At 38.2% G+C, this 21,620-nt stretch overlaps 3 protein-coding genes across 3 annotated transcripts; 1 reads left to right on the top strand and 2 right to left on the bottom strand.

Annotated features, from left to right (window-relative positions):
- Positions 1 to 1,676: 1,676 nt before the first annotated feature.
- On the bottom strand, positions 1,677 to 6,656 carry LOC130748171 (putative disease resistance RPP13-like protein 1). Its single transcript, XM_057601335.1, has 2 exons — positions 2,743 to 6,656; positions 1,677 to 2,070 (listed from the first exon to the last, which is right to left on the bottom strand). The coding sequence occupies exon 1, from the start codon at positions 6,504 to 6,506 to the stop codon at positions 3,084 to 3,086; it is 3,423 nt and encodes a 1,140-aa protein (XP_057457318.1). The 5' UTR covers positions 6,507 to 6,656; the 3' UTR covers positions 1,677 to 2,070; positions 2,743 to 3,083.
- A 4,313-nt stretch (positions 6,657 to 10,969) lies between these two features.
- LOC130748457 (putative disease resistance RPP13-like protein 1) lies at positions 10,970 to 16,338 on the bottom strand. The gene has a single exon (XM_057601675.1). The coding sequence runs from the start codon at positions 16,055 to 16,057 to the stop codon at positions 12,317 to 12,319; it is 3,741 nt and encodes a 1,246-aa protein (XP_057457658.1). The 5' UTR covers positions 16,058 to 16,338; the 3' UTR covers positions 10,970 to 12,316.
- Positions 16,339 to 17,135: 797 nt separating this feature from the next.
- On the top strand, positions 17,136 to 20,904 carry LOC130749510 (uncharacterized). The gene is made up of 4 exons (XM_057602873.1): positions 17,136 to 17,292; positions 20,015 to 20,121; positions 20,209 to 20,333; positions 20,422 to 20,904. Exons 1-4 carry the CDS (start codon positions 17,213 to 17,215, stop codon positions 20,653 to 20,655), a joined length of 546 nt encoding a protein of 181 aa, XP_057458856.1. The 5' UTR covers positions 17,136 to 17,212; the 3' UTR covers positions 20,656 to 20,904.
- The last annotated feature ends 716 nt before the right edge of the window (positions 20,905 to 21,620 follow it).

The following is a 21,620-nucleotide window of genomic DNA, read 5'->3' as shown; positions in this document are numbered from 1 at the left end:
TAGGAAATAGCACTTAGAAGAATTGCTCTTGCTTTGTGATGTTGTGAGTACAGCTTCTTTTGATCTGCAGTCATCTCTGACCTTGGGATCTTCTTACCATCTGCATCAACTGGACGCTCATAGCCATCCACAATAATATCCCAGAGATCTGCATCGAAACCCAGAAAGAAACTTTCCAGTCTATCTTTCCAATATTCGAACCTTTGACCATCGAACATAGGAGGCTTTGCGTTGTAACCATCTCTTTGAGTTTCACTGGTGGTGGCAGCCATTGTTTTTCACACCGGCCCGGATCACTGAACACTGTTAGGTGTGGTAATCAGAACTTGCGCTCTGATACCAATTGAAGGTATGAAAAACGGTAGAAAGGGGGGGTTTGAATAACGTTTTCAGAACAAAACTTCCACCTTAAAGATTTTGACAAATCTTTCGAGAACTTAAGTGCTAAAGATAAGAGATAGAAAAGCACACAAGGATTTTATCCTGGTTCACTTGATAAATCACTCAAGCTACTCCAGTCCACCCGTTAAGGTGATTTCTTCCTTCTTAGAATGAAGGCAATCCACTAATCAGGTAAGAGTTACAACTGCACTTGAAACCTACAAGTGACTAACAATTACACTGACTTAGCTCACACTAAGATTCACTCTCTTAGTCTTCTCTAGGATCCGATCAACCTTGATCTCCTAAAGGAACTAAACAAACTGTTTATCAAAGAATTGTTTACAAGAGATTTGCTTCTAAAAAGCTAATTGTAAACTCAATGAATTTCAGATGAAAGAAAGCTTAGAATATTTTGAATATGTCTTGCGCGTGTGTATTTCTTTTTCTTAGCCGCTTCTTTCAATCTTCAGCCTCTATATATACTCCAAGGATTAGGGTTGAGCGTTGCATGGGAAATGCTACCGTTGGAGGGCAGTTCTGGAAAATCCAGCTTCTGCTGTGGCTGAGAACGTTAGGTAGGTCGTCAGGAAGGTACACTTGCTTTTGTACTTGGATAGCGACTTGACCTTTTAACCTAGGAGACTTCTGATCAGGGGAATACTTCATATTGGAACTTGTGAAGCCGGTTGATCAGAGTCAGAGGGAAAGCACAGATCCTCTGACCATAGTATCTTCTGATTCTGAACTCAGAGGGAAGAACATGGCCTTCAGAGTTTCTTGCTTCTGGACTTCAGAGTTTCCACTATTCAGCTTCTGGATCTTCAGAGTTTTCTACACCATCAGAACATCTGAACCTTCAGTGTTTCTTGGTTATCAGAACTTCTGGATCTTCAGAGCTTCTAGCGACTGAGTCCACATCAGAGTTTGTATAGCTTCAGAACTTCTGAAGCTTTTCCACTGTTCATACTGAACATGGTGAATGCGAAAGCGTTGCTTGGGTTACCCTTTATACACAGTGCTTCTGATTTGTGTGAGATTGAGTTGAGGTCAGAGCCTGTAAATAGCACACTCAGAAAAACACGTTAGAGTACCACAATTGTTCATATCAAAAGGTTAACTTGTAATCATCAAAACATAGAGTTGTACTACTAGATCAAAACTTGATCTTACATAAATCATCCAGATTCTTAACTGACTTGGTTGATTTTTCTGATCCTGTCCATTCAGTCCTGTTTTAGCAGACAACGGAATTATTGCAGTTTTAGAACTAGTCCATAGTCACCACCATAAACTAGATTTAACATATGATCCACATTTACTAAATGAAAATTTAAGTCAAAGGTGTTACACATTTACTATGTAGTGAGTAGTGACTGAAAACAAAAAATTTAATATTAGCAGAATAAAGATAATAGAGTAATAAAGTTACAGACATAGCAACCTTTTGATCTTAAATCCATTTCACAATAGGCTGAAAGCTTTCTGTAGATAACTCTGTCAATTACTAACTCTTGTTCTTCTATGGAGTAATATGAACTCAAGTACTCTACAATTTGTTAGAAAGCACACAAGAGCCAGTCTGCGCTTAAACTTCAGGTACAAATGTTCCATGAAAGAGAAACTGCACAAATGTTACAGGACCACCTTCCTTGGATGCAAGCTCTGGATGTCTGGTTCCTATTCTTCCTGTCAAATATATGGAAAATTTCATCATGATAATTAGCCGGTTCATAAATTGAGAACACAGTTTGCATCTTTGGCACGGATACAGTCCAACTCATAACACTTCATCTAAGTACACCTTAAAAATGACCAAGTTATGAAAATCAAGGTTTTAGCATGCGCAAATATTTTTGTTACTGATTACATGTGACTGATTATATCATCTTATTGTACAAATTATGATGCTTTTAGAGAATTGCAAAGTTCTTTCTGTGCAGCTGTGCTTACTGCTTAATAGGAAAAATGACAAAAAAAAAATCTTCATACCCCAAAACTTCTAAATGTAGATTAGAAAAGTGATATAACAATTGAAATTTGGGAAGAGTTTGTCAAGATAAATCAGATACAATGAATAAATGAAGCTTGGTGTAAAGGGAAGCACAAAAAGGATGAGGGAGGCAATGAAATTTTGTGATCATAGAATCAACATTTACAGTTTTATGAGTAAGAAATAATGTATAACATATAATGCCATGAATAGGGACAGTATTTGGGAGTGGATACAGCACAAGGTAGAATAGAAGGAAAAAGTAGTGCTGCAAATGGTCCCATAACAGAGAGCTACCAAGCTGGGAACTGAAAACACCAGTAATGTGATAGTAGAAAGCAAACATGAAGGAGCATTAGACCACTCACCAGGACATTCATATTATTACTTTGTTATTGATAATTATGCATGGAATGTGAGCAATATTAGGCCACTCTTTCCCTCCATTTCTCTGGAAACTTGCTTCCAGTAACAGGCAGCGCTTGATAGTCAGAACTGAAAGAGAGGAAGGCAGACCGTCTTCTGGTAAGGATTCAAGTTTGCGACAGTCTGAAATCTCAAGGTTTTCAAGAGAGGTGAGATGCTGAAGCCACTTCCCTTCTAAGAATTTTAGATAGTAAAGATGGGAGATGCGTAGGGACACAAGAGAAGTGGGAAGCAATTGCACTTCCATTTTCATTAGCGCATCGACAAGACCATCACCTCGAATTCACAACTCTGTAAGAGAAGTAAGCCGCTGCAAGCCCCACTTAGTGATATCTGGAGCAGACAAACTCCCACATTTGGAGACTTCAAGTATTCTTAAATTGATAGGTAGACCCTCTTGTGCAAAAGCTTGCAGATTTGGAAACCCATAAACACTCAATTGATGAAGGCCTGATAGAGTATTAATTGGTTCTGGAAGTGACTTAAGCTTGCGACAACTTGACACCAGGAAATGGTTGAGGTTAGGAGTGATTAGTCCACCTAGTGGAAATGAATCCAGATTAGGACAAGTGTATATGGATAAACTTTGAAGAAAAGAGAGACTCTGTGATGCATTTTCTGCCACAGAAATAGATTTCAGATTTTTACAACCCAAGATGAAGAGACTTTTGAGCACAGGGAAACAGCCTAATGGAAAGGATATCATTGAATCACAGCTATTGAATATTTGCAATTTCTCAAGTGAGGTATAGCTCTGCAAGGATTCATGAGGTAAGAATTCCAAATTCTCACAAGAAAGGAAAGTGAGAGATTGTAATGTTGTCGGCAGAACATCTCTTGGGAAGGATGTTAAAGAGGGAATGCCTGAGATAGTCAACTCTCTAAGAGAATTAAGTCCAAGCATCATCAATCCTAGATGTGATGGCCTTCTATTGTTGCTGCTTTCCACCTCATATGGAGCTTGTGACTTGAGTAGAGGACATTGGGACAACTCAAGTTCAACTAAGGAAGGAAGATTGTTTGGTATGTTTCCTTTGAGTTTGGGACAATCACATAGAAACAGACGCTTTAGACTAGGAAACTCTATAGTTGTACCTCCAATCAAGTCCCACTCCTCCCACTCTAGCATCTCCTCAAATGTCAGAATCTCTAAGGAGGGAAATGGTTGAAAGGAAGGGGAACCACTTCCATAGAATTCAGTACCGACTCTCTTCACAGATTTTAGTCCAGAAATGACGAGTTCTTTGAGACTAAGTAACTGTCCTAGGGGAGGAAGTGACCAACAATAACCACAGCCACTGATACGCAAATACATCATGTTTCCGAATGAGGAATCTCCTAACCAATTTGGAAAACTGGTTCCACCATAGAACTGAATAGTGAGTTTCTTCAAGTTTGTTGATGGCTCGAGCTGTTCAAGTACACGCCTTTCCATTTGCGAGTCTTCAGTTGCATTGCGATCCCATTCTAAGGCCAACTCATCAATTTGTTCTATCTTCTTCAAGTTGGATTGAAAGGCATCAGAGGGGTCAGTGACATTTTGTAGCTTTAAGATTGAAAGTTTCCCTTGTAGATGGTGAAATTTCCTCAGCTCTCCAACCTTCAATCCATCCTGCTTTTTGCTGACAACAAAAGTAGACAGTGTTTGGAGATTTTGTAGTTTGGATATTTGTGCAGGCATCTCCTTTAATTTTGCATCACTGACATCAAGGTGGCGAAGATTAACCAAATTTCCCATGTCCTCAGGCAATTCAGTAAGTAAGCAGCATTTGGACAATAACAAGGTCTGCAGATTGTAGAGCTTGCATACTGCATTTGGTAATCTTTCAATTTTAGTATTAGAGAGATTCAAATATCGCAGGTGCAATAAGTTTCCAAGAGAGTCAGGCAACTCAGTGATATTATTGTAGTGTGACAAAGATAACACCCTCAACCGTCTCATTGCTGGCAACAAGTCAAAAAGTAACTTGTTTGATAGATAATGGCTTCTCAAATTAGGATATTTTGATGACCACCAATGTTTTAATGGTAAAGCTAGAAAGGCACGAAGACATTTTGACCCATACAATGCTTGAAATTTATTGAAGCAGTCATACTTCCCTCTGTTGTACGACAAGTGGCGAGCCCTTTCAAGACCTTCGCGTGGTTTTGGATCTTCGTACCTCACACAATATGCAGATGAAACAATTGTGGCTAACTCATTGATAAGATCATGCATCATAAAGTTCGTTTTACCATTGACAGTCTGTCTACGTATTAGTGACCTTGACACTAGTTCATCAAAGTATTCATCACCTATTTCTTCCATAGCTTTGTCACTTTTGGGCTGATGTACTAAGCCTTCTGCAATCCATAGAAGAACCACCATCTTCTTGTTTAAACCAGAGTTCTTAGGAAAAATTGAACAATAAGCAAAGCATCTTTTCAAAGGAGCAGGAAGATAGTGATAACTTAACAGCAAAGCTGGTAGTATCTTAACATTTGGCAGATCCCAGATGTTACTTTTTAATACCTTATCCCATTCCTTTTCCAATAACTTGGTGCGGAGAAGACCCCCGAGGGCTTCTGCAGCTAATGGCAATCCACCACATCTTTTTGCAATTTCTTTGCCAATTACTTCAAGTTTGGATTGTTTCCCACAGTTACTTGGTCCAAATGCATGATGAGCAAGTAAAGACCAGCAATCTTCACTGTGAAGAGATCTCAAGTAGTGGATAGGAAGAAATGTTTGCATGGCTAATGCAACACTTTCATCCCGTGTGGTAATGATGATCTTACTTCCCACTTCCCCAGATTTAAAAATGGCCTTCAGTTTGTTCCAATCGTCATAGCTTCCATCCCACATGTCATCCAAGACAAGCAAAAATCTTTTGTTGCTTAAGCTTTGCTGCAATTCCACTTGCATAATGTTCAGGTTATTAGTAACCACAGGCTTTGAACTGACTGATTCAAGAAGGCTTTTAGTCACCCTGCAAACATCAAAATCCTTTGAAATATAAGCCCAAGCTTTCAGATCAAATTTCTCCTCCACTTCATGGTCATTATAAAGGAGTTTAGCAAGGGTTGTTTTACCAAGTCCACCCATACCAACCATGGTAATCACCCCTATTTTGCTTCCACAACCATGATCACCTTCAGACAGCAAATAATCTTTAAGTATCTTCTTGTCATCATCTCTACCATAAATAGCAGATTCATCAACCACAGAACTAGTAGGTGTTCCATGCCAGACTCTGCCAGAAACACCTTCTTTCAGTCCAAGGATGTCTTTTTGCACTGAAAACAGCTCCAATCTTTGACAAAGATCTTGAACTTCAGAATTGATGACCCCAGAAAACCTTTTGAAAGGAGAAGAAAGGAAGTTCATAACCTGATCACTGAAGGGTTGACTTTTACTTTGAGACCCAGATTCCAGTTTGCACCTCAAAGCCTCAGTGTTGACTTCATCCAACAAATCATCAGCATCATAGAGAGCATCTCTGAGCTCATCCAGCCATTCCTTCACAGCAGGGTTGGTGATCTGTTTCTCCTCAGCATCATTCAGCACAGCCTGAAGACTCAGCAGAGTTGTTTTCAGCTTTTTCAGGAGTGAAACGTCAAGCTGCTTGCTCCGGAAGAAGAAGAGGAACTCTTGGGAAACTATTCTCTCTAACAACACCTCCATGGAAGCTGAGAGGAATGCCTCTCCAACAACTGCCATGGCCATTGTTCCTTGTGTTGAAGTAGATATTTTGATGCTCTCTTTGAATTTTGAATCACACAATACAAGGTAGTGAATGTCAAAGAAGGGGTTAGACTAAGTTGAGTGAATATTGGTTTACGTTGCTTATGCAAAAAGAGCCTTAATCAACTACTCCATCCAGTGTTTTTTTCCCTATATATGTGAGAATTTTATAGTTTTAAGAGCATTAATCATGTCTTACCAATTATACTTGGTGAAATGAAATTAATTAATAAGAGAGATAAATGGTATATTAGGAAATTAGTAATAATTTTTACAATCTTTTCGATGTACCAAAAAAAGTAATAATTTTTACAAAAGAACAAAAATACTAATAATACTTCTTAATACATGTGTTAAAACCTTAAAGTGACAAATATATAAAAATCGAGGAAGTATATCTAGACTCATTACCGAATAATTGTTGATGTAAAAATTATAATTATAGTTAAGACCCATCAACTTCTAGAAATGGTTAGGTCAAGTCTGAGCCCGCTGTTGACGGCATAACACTCAAGGGATTAGAAATATTTCTCTACTTCTTTCTTCTTCATGGTACTCGATGTGAGGCTTGGATGAATAGTCTATTTATCTACTTCATTCTTTATCGGTTTATCACATTACTTGATGTGAGATTTGGATGAATATTCACTTTGACACAACAATAAGAAGGAAATTTCTGTAAGAGTTACAGATTCAGAGTTTGAAATTGTAGTCGTAACTATGTCGCATGACTGCAAAGAAATCTGATTGATAAGAGCTAGGTAAGCGGGTTGAAGTCCGTGGGCCGGCCTGTAAGACCCAGGATTTTAGAATTAAATAATTAATTAATTTCCAACTCACGCATAGGATTTTGTGTCAGCGTGAGAGAAACTTGACTTATGGTTGATGTTTGGATTAGTATTATGAAGGAGAAAGTCCAGGAAACGACTAAGAATAGTACTATTGTCGCTATAGGTTATAGCACGAGCTTTATTCACTTCCGCCTTAGGGCGAAAGCGTTAGTAAAAGGCTATTCCGCTCTTAAAGCACTGTAGAAGCGGAATTCAAAAATATTCAGAGGATTATAAGAATTTATCTTATTCCTTTCCCTTACGAGTGTTTCGACACGAAACCCTGGAATGTACGAATGATCGTTTTCGATTCTCGGAAGTTTGCCGAGACTGAATCCCTGATAGCTCAAGAACCTTAAAGTAAACTGTTGATGAAGACTTTTTCTATTCGGAGCTTCAAACGAAGATTCCACACGCGTCCACCCATTTCTTTCGATGTTTCCAATCTTTCTTCAGAAGGAAGTTTTGTCTTCCGACATCAACTGCAAAAAGTAGTTTTTCGGGTAAAATAGATTTACACCGACTTTGGATGGTTTGCTTAAATTCTGAGAAACCTGTTTTGAGTTCTGGAATTCCGTCGCCAGAACCTATCTTAGAATTCACAGAGGAATGCACAGGAAAAATCGGAATCGCGAAATATTCATTTTCCCGCGATTTCACTCTCCTATAAATAGGAAAAAAATCACAAAACTCACCATTTCTTCACATAGTGGCCGTGGGTTTGAGAGGAAGAAAGGGAGGAGAGCTTTTCGTCGATTCTTGTCTGATCGTCGTACAGTTCGTTGCTACGCGTAGACCTCAAGGTACTGATGTTATTCCTTACTTCTGATCGTCAATTCTGTCGCTTTTCTTTATGTCTTTCTGTGCTCAAAGTTTTGAGCTTTTTGTAAAATTGTCCAAATAACTTCATCTTTCTATCTAAACTTCTTCCCTGCGTGCCCATGAGCATGTTTAGCGGATTACTTTTCGCCGAATCTCGTCGAATTGCCGCCGAGTTTCAATTCTGCTTGAAATACCCATTTTTTGGCTAAAGTTTCACCCTTTAGGCGTAAAACTCTCGACTGAGCTTAGCGTTAGTAGGATTAGTCGTCATAATCGTCGTTGGTATCGACCCCATCTAATTTGTTTTTCGAAATTCTGATTTTGAGTTTCCGAGCTAAAAATATTGACCAAAATACCCCTGCGACAGTTTTTGACCCGATAATTTTTCTGAGAGTTTCCCTGGCCTAGATATCGCCTAAGAATACCTAGGAATTGATTTAGATCGAAGAAAAAGTTCGGAAACCCTATTTTCTAGAGTGGCCGAAACCTATTTGTTAGGGTACCGTGTCCAAAAATAATTTTTGGGTCTCTATGACCTGAGCCATTGCGTAGCTCTTTCAATTGTCGAAATTTTGGCGTTGGTTTCGTGTCATTCCGAGTTCTGTAGCTCGAGTTATGCGCATTTTAGCGAAAACATGTCTTATTGTCCATTCGTGCCCAAATGTCGAACTCTAAAGCTTCGAAAGCTTCTTTTTGGGTTTTGTTAGTGTTATTAGTTGTATTGTTTCTTAGCGACTAAGTAATGGTACTTTGCTTAAGGTTTGGAACAAGTTGAGCTGAGGAAAGAGGTTTTGGAGCAAGCGGTGAGGTTTCACAACTGAGGAGGACGCCGGGGAACTTGCTGAGTCCGGGAGCTTTATTTTGGATTGGACTGGGATGTTGAGCTTGGATGGAGAAATTGGCTAAGGTAAGGGTAACTCAGTTTTAGTGCGTCTTTGAGTCTTGCCTGCTTTTATCGCACTGCCTGCGTTTGAGATGAAGATGTTTATATTGATTGGCATTGGATTGTGATTATTATGCGTGCAATGTTGTATGCTTGCTTATATTGACTGTTTCTGAGGCTTGTGCCAAATGTTTTCTGAAGGCTTCGGCCGAGTAAACTTATTGAGACGTGTGTCTCCGTTTTCTGAGAGACTTCGGCCGTTTACTGGTTTCTGTCATTGAGTTGAGTTGACGTATGCTTGTTGATATTAAGAGTAACATAGGGTTACTCTGTCTTGATTATTGGATTTGAAATTGTTGATATATATTTGTGCATATGCGTTGTTGGATTGTACTGTATGGCCTTCGTGGCGTTATTAAGTGGCGATCAGGAGGTGTGGTCCTATGATTGTCCCGTCTTGTGAGACGTTATAAGTGGCGATGAGGAGGTGTGGTCCTATCATTGTCCCGTCTTGTGAGACGCTATAAGTGGCGATCAGGAGGTGTGGTCATATGATTGTCCCGTCTTGTGAGACGCTAAGTGGCGATCAAGAGGTGTGGTCCTATGATTGTCCCGTCTTGTGAGACGCTATAAGTGGCGATCAGGAGGTGTGGTCCTATGATTGTCCCGTCTTGTGAGACGCTAAGTGGCGATGAGGAGGTGTGGTCCTATCATTGTCCCGTCTTGTGAGACGCTAAGTGGCGATGAGGAGGTGTGGTCCTATCATTGTCCCGTCTTGTGAGACGCTATAAGTGGCGATCAGGAGGTGTGGTCTTATGATTGTCCTGTCCATTGTGACGCTAAGTGGCGATGAGGAGGTGTGGTCCTATCATCGTCCCGTCTTTTGAGACGTTATTGATTGACTCATATTGTTGGTGTTATTGTCATCTGATATGTTAAGTGGTTGATAGCTGAGTTAATCTATATTGTTGAGGTTGTTGAGATCTAGTTTGATTTATATTGTTGAGGATTGTTGATATCTGATTTGATGTTATATTGTTGAGGATTATTGATATCTGATTTGTTGTTATATTGTTGAGGATTATTGATATCTGATTTGTTGTTATATTGTTGAGGATTATTAATATCTGATTTGACGTTATATTGTCAAGGTTTTTGACATCTGATTAGATGATATAGATTGAGGTTGTTGTTATTGGATTTGATGTTATATTGTTGAGATTATTGTCATATGATTTGATTCTATACCTTGGAGGTTGTGGATATTTGAGCTGTTATGTGATGTTAAGTTGCTAGTTTATGTGCCATGATATGCAGTTAAATTCGAATAGCATGATTTTCTCTTTTATACGTGGTAATTGCATGGAGTTAACCCTTTTTGTTTGTTATGTGTTGTTTGGGCGCTTAACGCTATTAGGCGATGGAGAATCTTCGAAGGAGCTTAACCTTGGTGCAAGTAGAGATGAGGACTTGAAGGACAGTGGAGTACTCGACGAGTAGAGTCGGGTTTAAGGCTAGAGCCTTGGGTTAGAGAGCTTACCGTTATTGGTTTAAGCTTGTATAAAGATTTTAGGAATTTATATTTGAGGTTTCGGGTAGGTTCCGATGCATTGCTTTCCTGCGGTTCTCCGAGGTGGAGATCGTAGGGAGTATGTCGGATTCATGATGGCATTGCAGAATAGTTTTTGTTGAGTTGTTTCTATTGGTTAGGTTTTGTAGTTGGGAGCATGCATGACATGTTTTGGAAATACATTTGGAAAGAAGAAAAAAATATACTCGTGTTTATTTATATGTATCATTTTGGAAAATATTGCATATTTACTTTAATAGGTTACTAAAGTGACACCCGAAATTCGGGGCGTTACACGGCCCGCGAGACCGCAGACTAATGCGGGCTATAGCCCGGAAAATAAAGAACCGCTTAACTACGGGCCTACGCAGGCGGGCTAGTACGGGACGAGCCTACGAGGGCGAAAAAGGGGGTAAGAGAGGACAAAGTCCGCGAGCCGGCCCACGGATTAGTGCAGGCTATAGCCCGGAAAATAGAGGACCGCTAAACTGCATGCCTGCGCGGGGCGGGCCACCCTGCGTACCCAGCTCTAGATTGATGGAACCACAATTCATATTATCATAACCATAAATACCGTGTAAGTAATTTATCTGTTTCTCCTTTCTTTCATAAACTTGTATATGTTTTTGCTTAGGGGTTTTAAAATGATCATACCAATTACAACATTATCTTTCATATCATTTTCACCAAGTTTTTCTTCTTATCTCTTACTCCATTTTTATCACATCACACATCATATATATTATTTTTCTCTCTTCTATTCCTATCTCTCTCTAATAAGTGTGAATGTATTGGTGTGAACAAATCCTTAGAGCTATAATTCATTCACCCTTCTATAATTTCCCACTTCATTTTTACCTTACTTTCTATTAATCTCTCTTCTCCTTCATCATATCACTTATCATCTTTTACTTTCTCTCTTTTTTCTTTCCATCTCTCACTTCTTCCCACTTATTATGGAGTCTCAACCAAACTTTTTCCAAATCTTTCTTGTTTTGTTTTGGGCTAATACATACCCACTAGAGTGTCACATCAATCAGATCCTCAAAATACCAGGTTCATAAACAGAACTTTACAAATGAATTCGGTAATCCCTAGTTACTCTTTCTATGGTCTAGTTTAGCCAGTAATTTACCAAATGATTCCCACTTCAACCAAGTAAAATATAAGTACCATTCAGTGACAAATTGCATACATAATAAGAAATCAGATATTGGATACCAAATAATACATCATTCTGAAGGCTTTCTCTAGAGTCTAGACAATCCTGTCAAAAGATAACATTCTGCACTTCATTGATGAATCTGAACAATATGTCAAAAGGCACAGGATGAATAGCCATCATTTAAATTTCTGGTCTCACTTCCAGAATTACGAAAGCGTGAATGCAGACAGCAAAAACTACTTCATCAGATAAGAAAGTTCATTTTCAGTGCACAAGATTTTTGTAGCTCAAACAGACAGCCAGACTGAGAAGACTATTAAATTACATCTCAAACAAGTCAAGTGATCAATTCAAGGTTTTAGCCTAAACCATAACAATCTTTAAAAACAAAAAAAAAGAAGATAAAAGGTTGAAAGAATGGGGAAGGCAAACCCAGCATATGATGATTCATATTATCACTTGTCTATTGATCTTTGAAGGACAACCTGCAAAGATCTTCTAACAAGATAAGTGCAGGATGATTCATATGATCACTTGTCTATTGATAATTATGCATGGAATGTGAGCAATCTTAGGACACTCTTTCCCACCATTGCTATGGCAACTTGCTTCTAGCAATGGGCATTGCCTAATGATCAGTACTGAAAGAGAGGAAGGAAGTCCCTCTTCTGGCAAGGATTCGAGTTTGGGAGAATAACAAATCTCAAGTTTTTCAAGGGATGTGAGATGCTGAAGCCAAATCCCACCCAAGCATTTTACATCATGAAGATTACAGATTACTAGGGACACAAGAGAAGTGGGCAACACTGGCACTTGAATGTTCATAAGCACAGTCAAAAGATTATCACCTCCGATACGCAACGCTGCAAGACAAGTGAGCCGTTGCAAACCCCACTCACTGATAGTTTCTGTCCAGAAACTCCTAGGACTGCAGACAGCTAAATCTCGTAAATTGACAGGCAAACCTTCTTTTGCAAAATACTCAAGATTTGGAAGACTCTGAATAGTCAATCCTCGAAGCGCGGTGAGATTGGCAATTGGTTCTGGCAGTGATTTAAGCTTGTCACACATGGAAACATCCAGATGATATAGGTTAGGAGTGGGCAATCCACGCGTGGGAAATGACTCTAGTTCAGGACAACAATGTATGCTCAACCACTCAAGAAGCAAGAGACTGTGGGAAGAAGCATTTTCTGCAATGGCAATGGATTGCAGTTGCTTACAACCTGTGATGCTAAGACTTTTGAGTACAGGGAGAGAACCCAAGGTAAAGGAAGTCATTGAACTACAGCTATTATGTACTGTCAAATTCTCAAGTGATGTGTAATTGTGCAAGGACTCATGAGGGAGGAATTGCAGATTCTCACAATCACGTAAAGTGAGAGATCGCAATGTTGTTGGAAGGCCATCTCTTGGAAGAGATGCTGGTGAGGGAATGCTTGAGATTGTTAAGTCTAGGATGAAATTGGTGCACTTGAGCACAATTGAGCCAGGAAGGTTGGTTGATGTGTTTTCAATGGGTTTGGGACAGACCATTGCAATGGGAAATAATAGTGGACAGCCAGATAACTCAAAAGTTAAAGAAGGAAGTTTGGTGGGCAAGGTTCCTTTAAGTTTTGGACAATTTTCCAGTGACAGGCATCTTAGACTAGGAAACTCAATAGCTGTACCTCCAATCAAGTTCCATTCCTCCCACTCTGGCATCTCCTTAAGGCTCAGAACTTCCAAGGAGGGAAATGGTTGAAAAGAACTGGAACCACTTCCATAGAATTCAGTACCAACAGTCTTAACTGATTTCATCCCAGAAATGTATAGTGCTCTGAGACTGAGTAATTGTCCAAGGGGTGGCAGTGACCAACAATGATCACAGTCTCTAATGCACAAGTACACCATGTTAGTAAATGAGGAATCACCCAACCAATATGGAAAGCTGGTTCCCCCATAGCATTGGATGGTTAGTTTCTTCAAATTTGTGGGAGGCTGCAGCTGATCAAGCACAAGCCTTACGATTCGCGTGTCTTCAGTGGTACCATGATCCCATTCTAATGCTAACACTTCTATGAGTTCTTTCTTCTTCAAATTGGCTTGGGAAGCTTCTAAGGGGTCAGTAACATTTTGTAGCTTTGAAATGGAAAGCTCCCCCTTCAGATGGGGAAAGTTTCTTAGCTCCCCAACCTTCAAACCATCCTGCACTTTGCTGACCACAAAGGCAGACAAAGTCTGAAGATTCTGCAGCCTGGCTATCTGTGCGGGCATCTTCTTCAAGTTTGTACCCCGGATGTCGAGGTGTTGTAGATTAACCAAATTTCCAATGTCCTCAGGCAACTCAATTAGGAACCAACACTTGGACAACAACAAGGTCTGCAGATTGTAGAGCTTGCATATCACATTCGGCAACCTTTGAATTTCAGTGTTAGAGAGGTCCAAATATCGCAGATGTAACAAGTTCCCAAGAGAGTCAGGGAGCTCAGTGATATTATAATAGTGTGACAAGGACAGCACCCGTAATTGTCTCATTTCTGGTAACAAGTCATGTACTACTTTGTTTGATAAGTGATGGAATCCAAAACATTTTTCTGGCAACCACCATAGTTTTAATGGTAGGGCTATGAATGTACGAAGATATTTGGATTGATAAATGTCACCAAATTTATTGAAAGAGTCATATTTGCCTTTGTTGTATGACAAATGACGAATTCTTTCAACACTTTCATGTGACTTTCGATCATCGTACCTGATACAATACGAAGATGAAACCATTGTGGCTAAATCATTCATGAGGTCATGCATTTTAAAGTATGGTTGCCCATCTCGGTGTATTAATGACCTTGATACTAGTTCATCAAAGTATTCATCACCCACTTCTTCCATAGTTTCCTCACCTTTGGACTGATGTACTAAGCCTTCTGCAATCCATAGCTGAATTACCATCTTTTTTTCTAACTTGGTGTTCTTTGGGAAAATTGAACAATAAGCAAAACACTGTTTCAAAGGAGCAGGTAGATGATGATAGCTCAACAGTAGAGCTGGTAGCACCTTAACATTGGGCAAATCCCAAATGTTACTTTTTAATACCTTGTTCCAGTAATTTTGTGATAACTTGGTGCGGAGAAGACCTCCAAGTGCTATAGCAGCTAATGGTAATCCACCACACTTTTTCGCAATTGCTTGACCAATCACTTCGAGGTTGGACCTTTCGTTGCAGCGATATGCTCCAAACGCGTGTTTGGCGAGTAAAGACCAGCAATCTTCAATGGCTAGAGACGTCAGATGGTAGATAGGAAAAGAGGTTTGCATGGCTTTCGCAACACTTTCATCTCGTGTTGTGATGATGATTTTGCTTCCCATTTCCCCAGCACTAAAAATATCCATTAGATTGTTCCAATCAATGTAGCTCCCATCCCAAATGTCATCCAACACAAGCAAGAATCTTTGATGCCTTAGGCTTTGCTGCAATTCCACTAGAAGAATATTCAAGTTATTTGTATCAACAGGTTTAAAAGTAACAGCTTCAAGAATGGTTTTAGTAACCCTGCAAACATCAAAATCTTTTGAAATGTATGCCCACGCTTTTAGATCAAAATTCCCTTCAACTTCATGATCATTGTAAAGGAGTTTAGCAAGAGTTGTCTTCCCAATCCCTCCCATGCCCACAATGGAAATCACTCCTATTTTACTGCCACTACCACTAGCATCTTCTGACATCAAATAATCTTTAAGTATCCATTTGTCATCATCTCTACCATAAATAGCAGACTCATCTACCACAGAACTTGTAGGAGTTCCTTGCCAAACAATGCTGGAAACACCTTCTTTCAGATGAAGAATGTCTTTTTGCTGTGCAAAATGCTCTAATCTTTGAAATAATGCTTGTATTTGTGAATGGATCAACTCCGATAACCGGTTAAAAGGCGAAGAAAGAAAATTCAGCACCTGATCACTGATGGTTTCACTTTGAGAGCTGACTTCAAGTTTGCATCGCAAAGCCTCAGTGTTGACTTCATCCAGCAAATCATCAGCATCAAAGACAGCATGTGTGAGCTCATCCAACCATTCCTTGACAGCAGGGTTGGTGATCTGCTTCTCCTCTGCATCATTTAGTACAGCTCGGAGACTCAAAAGTGTTATTTTCAGGTTTTTTAGGAGTGAAATGTCAAGTCCCTTGCTATGAAAGAAGCCTAGGAACTCATGGGAAAAGATCCTGTTTAACAGCACCTCCACAGAAGCTGAGAGGAATGCTTCTCCCACAAAAGCTGCAGCCATGTGTTTCTTGGATTCAATATGATGCTAGATTGAAGAATAGATTAACAAAGAAAGGCAGTGTGGAAATGAAATCTGTTTCTTTCTGGTTTTTACACTATTTAGTATCTTTTATTCTTTGGTAGAGAGTGAGAAAATTAAAACAAAGGAGGCTGTGTGGATGGAAATAATTTTTTTAACACCACAAATCCACCCACCCGCCCGGCCGCATAAAGATAGAAATAAAAGAGAAATATGAGAGATATTATACGTTAAGGAAAAAAAGAAGATCGAAAATGAAAGTGTGTGGAAATGAGATACAAGAGAAAATGTGTGTGAATGTATCAAAAGGTCAACTAGATCACCACTCAATTGCTTGTGTGTAAAACAAAGAAGGTTGCTATCTTACTATCTATGGTTAATTATTAGATATTATTGCATGAAATAGTTGAGAATTTTATTTAATATACCATTTACATTTTCTTTGTAGAGAGTGAGAAAAGAAAAACAAACAAAGTTGCTTGTAGTTGTATGGAGTCAACTAATATTAATTTTCCCTGTCTAATAAATTGCTAAAGGTTCCTTTCGCATTGAGTATAGTCCCACTAACTGATAGTGAGAGTTGATAAAAATTCAACCAAAAAATAGCAAAGGAATAACAAAAGGACATAAAATTGGAAATTAGAGTTTGAATGTAACCTTTATTTCATGATTTCATTAAAATGCAACCACTTCACTGCAGTCCCAACTCAATTAGAATCTGCAAAGAGTGCCACTAGACATAGAGAAGGAAATGATCAAACAAACAACGCTGATTCATAAATATATCTACCGTGGCAGACACCTCGACACCTGCAATTTTTATGATCAAATTCAATCAATTACTCAAAAAGAATAGATGAAAATGAAGGTGGAAAAAAAGTGAAAATGTGTATATATATCGTAACTCTTAAAAGAGCGCAGAAAGTGAATAGAAGAGAAGATGAGTTGATTGAAAATACCTTTTCTTCAGTTGTGCGGTTTCCAGTGAAACATCTCATCCGTCCATTTCTTAATATTAAATCTAACGGTAGAATCTGGTGGTTCCAGTGAATCATCTCATCCGTCCATTCTTTTTTGTAAATAAAAAAACATTTGTTTTTCAATACACCGCCAGTAAACTCACTAGTTTTATAGTACATGAGAGTCTCCTTATTAGATTCAGATAGCAGCAACACACCCAAAGAAGAACCACACTTCCAACCCCAAACTCGCTCAAGGTATGGAAACCTAGTCTAGTCTTAAACCTTGCTCAGTGAAATCTTGTTACGCATGAAACAACCTCTTGTTCTTTGTTCAAATTTCATTGTTATTTTGGTTGGGTGTACCTCGTATGAATGATTGGTTCATCTGATTATGTCTGTGTTTATATGTTTTTTTTTTTTGAATTTGTATATTCTTCCTTCCCTTTAGTTTGATTGAATTCTCGTAGTTTAACTCTTGGTTTATTATGATTTGAGAGCATTCACATTCTATGCACACAAACTGTTCGATGAAATGCTTGTGTGGTTGGGAAGTGTTCTGTGTTTATTACTTTTCCTGGTAACTGATTGCTGTTCCCTTCTAATTGTGCTTGTCGCTGAGGGAAATAGAGGTCATTGTAGAATGGTGTGTAACCCATGCACGTGCCGAAGATTTGCATGGGATTCTGATAAGATTTTAGGTAGAAAAATCTAGTTGACTAGCTTTTGAGCTCATTTCGGTTTAGGCTCTTATAAAATCGTTCATGCTTGTGTAAACTCTCGGGTCTAGAAGTGAGTCAGCGAGGCAGATGTGAAATGCAAATGCTGCCCCAGTGCCCTGCAATTGACCCAGAACGAATGTAATTTACAGCTTCAGCAGAATGCAACTGCTTTACTGCTCTAACCAAAAGTACTGGCAGAGCATTACATTTAACTGCCATTAAATGTAGTAGTAATAGTATGATACTTTTAGCTTACATTTAAATCATTAAACCCAACATAAGAGTCACACAGCCCTCATAGAAAGAGAAAGAGTTCACTTCACCAAAATAACAACAAAAGAAAAACAGCATAGTGTATATTGCTGATAACCTGATGAACGATGTTTCGTTTCTTGATCCCCTCGCTTGCCATTAAGAAACTGTGCATATATCAAGAGTTTATCAGAAAAGGGCACCTCATGAAGGGTAGGTATGACAACAACAGCAGTTTGCCAGAATGGTTTAGACTGATAATAATAACTGTAACACACAATCGAGCATGTTAGAATTTTTTGACATCAATAGATTAAAAAAGTCTGAATCCTTAGATTAAAACTGATCAAAATGAAGGAAAATCACGTAAATAAAAACAGGTATAAGATACTGACGGTATTTGAGCTCCATTTGCATTTTCATTTGGTTCCAACTGTTTCACCAATGGAGATAAATCCTTCTGAAAAAGGATAACTAACATGATTATGTAGAAGTTAACCAGTTTGAATGGAATGTCCAAGGAAGCTTAGTTTAAGAAGACATTTCCACCTTAATCCCATTCCCATCCATGCTGGCATTTGTATGGCTTCTGTTCGAGAAAACCTATAGTTACAGAGATTAGCAGAGAAGCTTCCATTAGAAAAGTTATGTAAAATAATCAAAAACACCAGAAAATTCTAACTTCATTAAATTAATACAGTAATACATTAATACCATTATGAGCCGAGCAGCTTTGGAGCTTCTGACCACCATCCACTGTCCTTCAGAAAAGAAAAGCCATTCGCGAGTACCGAGTCTGAGATTTGAATTTAGTCATGAAATTTAACCAGAATAATTGCATAATTTGTAGCAGTAGGAGTGAATTTCAGACAGAATAAAAAAAGGAGAACGAGCATCATGCAGAGCTTCTGTCCAATGTTCTCTACAATGCATATACTTGCATGTCTAAATAAAACAAATGAATAAAATGAAAGAAACATAAATAAATAAATAAGTGAAGAACATAAGAAATGCTTGAATTTTATCTGCCAATAACAAACCATTATCTCATAGCCTTTTGTAGAACAATTCGTGTGATTCTAGATACAGGTTAATAAACAAAACAATTACACTTAAATCAATTTCAGGTTGAGGCAGGTAAGAATAGAAATTTAAAAAGTTCTTCAGATAATTTGATGCAACAAATATGTAATTGCCATGATGTTTCCTAGTTTTAAAAAATATCTTCAGCAGCAGAGTTAGTAAAATGTGAATTGGTCATTCTTTCGCTTCTGATAATTATTTCCATTTTATTCGTTTTTCTGTTTGTGTTGAAGTTAAGGGTTGTTTGTGTGTTCTATTTTGAAATTGAGGATTTGAATTTATGTTCTGTTTGTGTTCTATGGTATTATGTTTTGTGCTTTCAAATATAAACATAACTCTACGGTATTAAGGATACGAACTTCATAGAAAGTACTTTCTGAATTGGACCATGAGCTTGTTTGCGAAAGGTTTTTGAAATACTGTTCTTTATTAGGTAAACTAGATGAGTTTATGGAGGCTACACAAATTTTTGTAGACTCTTTGAGTTTGACAGCCATAAATCAGGACAATATGAAGGTGCTCCTTTGCTTGCGATGATTAATTGCTGTTTTGGGCAAGAAGTGTGTCGATCTCGAATTGATAAATCTATAGTATTCATATTCTACTTCATTATGTATGTCTCTAATTCTTTGCTTACCAACATTCTTTTAGGCTGTTAAGGATACACAGGTTGGTGGATTGTATCTGTTTATATGTTTTTAGATATCTTATCCTTATTATAATTTCTTGCCCGCATAGTAATTATGCCAATACTTTGATGGTCACAGAACATAGGACTAGTATGAGCAGCGTATTTAACTCATCGTCTTGCAACAACTGATTCATTCTGTTTGGTAGTTGTTACTGCAAACAAACCATGCATCATTGATTAGCATTCTAGATATTTGAATTTGAATTTTTTTCGGATGTTATGTGTATTTCAGGCAGTGTCTTTATCACATAGAAAACATGAATTTTGGAGCATCATTGTGCAGACGATTGAGTATCAAGGAACTTGTGACAAATGTTCCTGTATACAGAAGCACTGGTGGTATAACTTCATGATCTTGTATTGGCTATTGTATAATAACTCACCAAAAAAAAGTTAGACTAATGACTTATTGGTTCATTATTTTAGATGTTTCTGGAGAAGGGTTGAGTATGGTTTTCAGTCGTTGGGCCTCCAAGAAGACAGCTGGTTCCACAAAGAATGGACGGGACTCAAAACCCAAGAACCTAGGAGTGAAGAAATTTGGTGGGGAGGTATGAGTTGTTTTATGCTTTAAGCAAGAATATATGAATTTTATGACATGCTGTCAGGGGAAGAGAACTGAATCTGGGTTTTATGCAGAGGGTGATACCTGGAAATATCATTGTTAGACAGCGTGGTACTCGTTTTCATCCCGGAAACTATGTTGGAATAGGGAAAGATCATACTCTGTTTGCTTTGAAGCAGGGCTTGGTGAAGTTTGAACGGAACAAGCTGACCGGTCGCAAGTGGGTGCATGTTGAGCCTAAGGAAGGTCATGTCCTCCACCCTGTGTATGAAAGTGCTTCTGAATCTGAACTTAAAGTTGCTGTCTAAGCCTGACCATTGTCATCCTTGATGGATTTTTTTTAGTGATGAAATTCTGAATTCTGATTACTTTCTTTTCTCGTGTAACTCCTAGATTTTCTACCTATAAGCGGGTTAATTGTTTGGTACAATCCTCTACCTGTAACTCCTGATTAGTTTAATTGTTTGTTTGAACTTGAAGTGCTTCCGCAAACTGACTTTGTACTTTGGCAACCTGAAACGAAGTCAAAGCAATAAAAGATGAAATGTTTAGTACTATGTAAGTAGAATATATGTGGAATACCTTGGCAACTAGTAAAATAAACATAAAATATGAAAACGGGGACAAAAGTAAAGAAAGAAAGAGCATAGATTTTAACTTAGGAGAGGTTAAAGTTAGAAACTAACATAAAAGCTTGTATGACTATGATAGTATATACCTCTTCCGTCGTTAGTTCAGGTTTTGTTTCGAGCTCAATTGGCCTATCCACCGCCACATGCATAGGAGGATGTTTGCATAGTATCGGAGTTCTAAACATAAGAGCCGATCCGTGTTAAAAATAAGCTTTAAGATTATTAGTTGGGTTTGAATCTAGCTCAGCTGACCTAGTTCAGAGTTTGATCCTTAAGCGGTGTGTATAAATAATTTGTTCGGAAGATGTTTATCCACTTAATGTCATCTTTGAACTTTGAGGAGATTAGTATCGTGACTACCGGCTGTGATAATATCTTGAAAAACAAGAAAATAGTTGTGTCAAATATAGTTTAAGCTTGATGATCAAACAAGTGACTACTATCCTGCTAAACATCAAAAGATTCGATTTATATATAAAGACATGAAGTGAAGAAGTGTGAACAAAACTTAATTCGTAGAATAACTCTGCCCTACAAAGGTGTTAATGCAAATCATGGAATACTTTTTATTTTTATAATATCTATAAATTATTTTTATATACATTGATGCATATAAATTAAGATTTTCTTGTATGATTTAC

Source organism: Lotus japonicus, chromosome 3 (genome assembly GCF_012489685.1).
Source record: "Lotus japonicus ecotype B-129 chromosome 3, LjGifu_v1.2".
Lineage (NCBI taxonomy): Eukaryota > Viridiplantae > Streptophyta > Magnoliopsida > Fabales > Fabaceae > Lotus > Lotus japonicus.
This window is presented reverse-complemented; position numbering and strand designations above follow the sequence as displayed.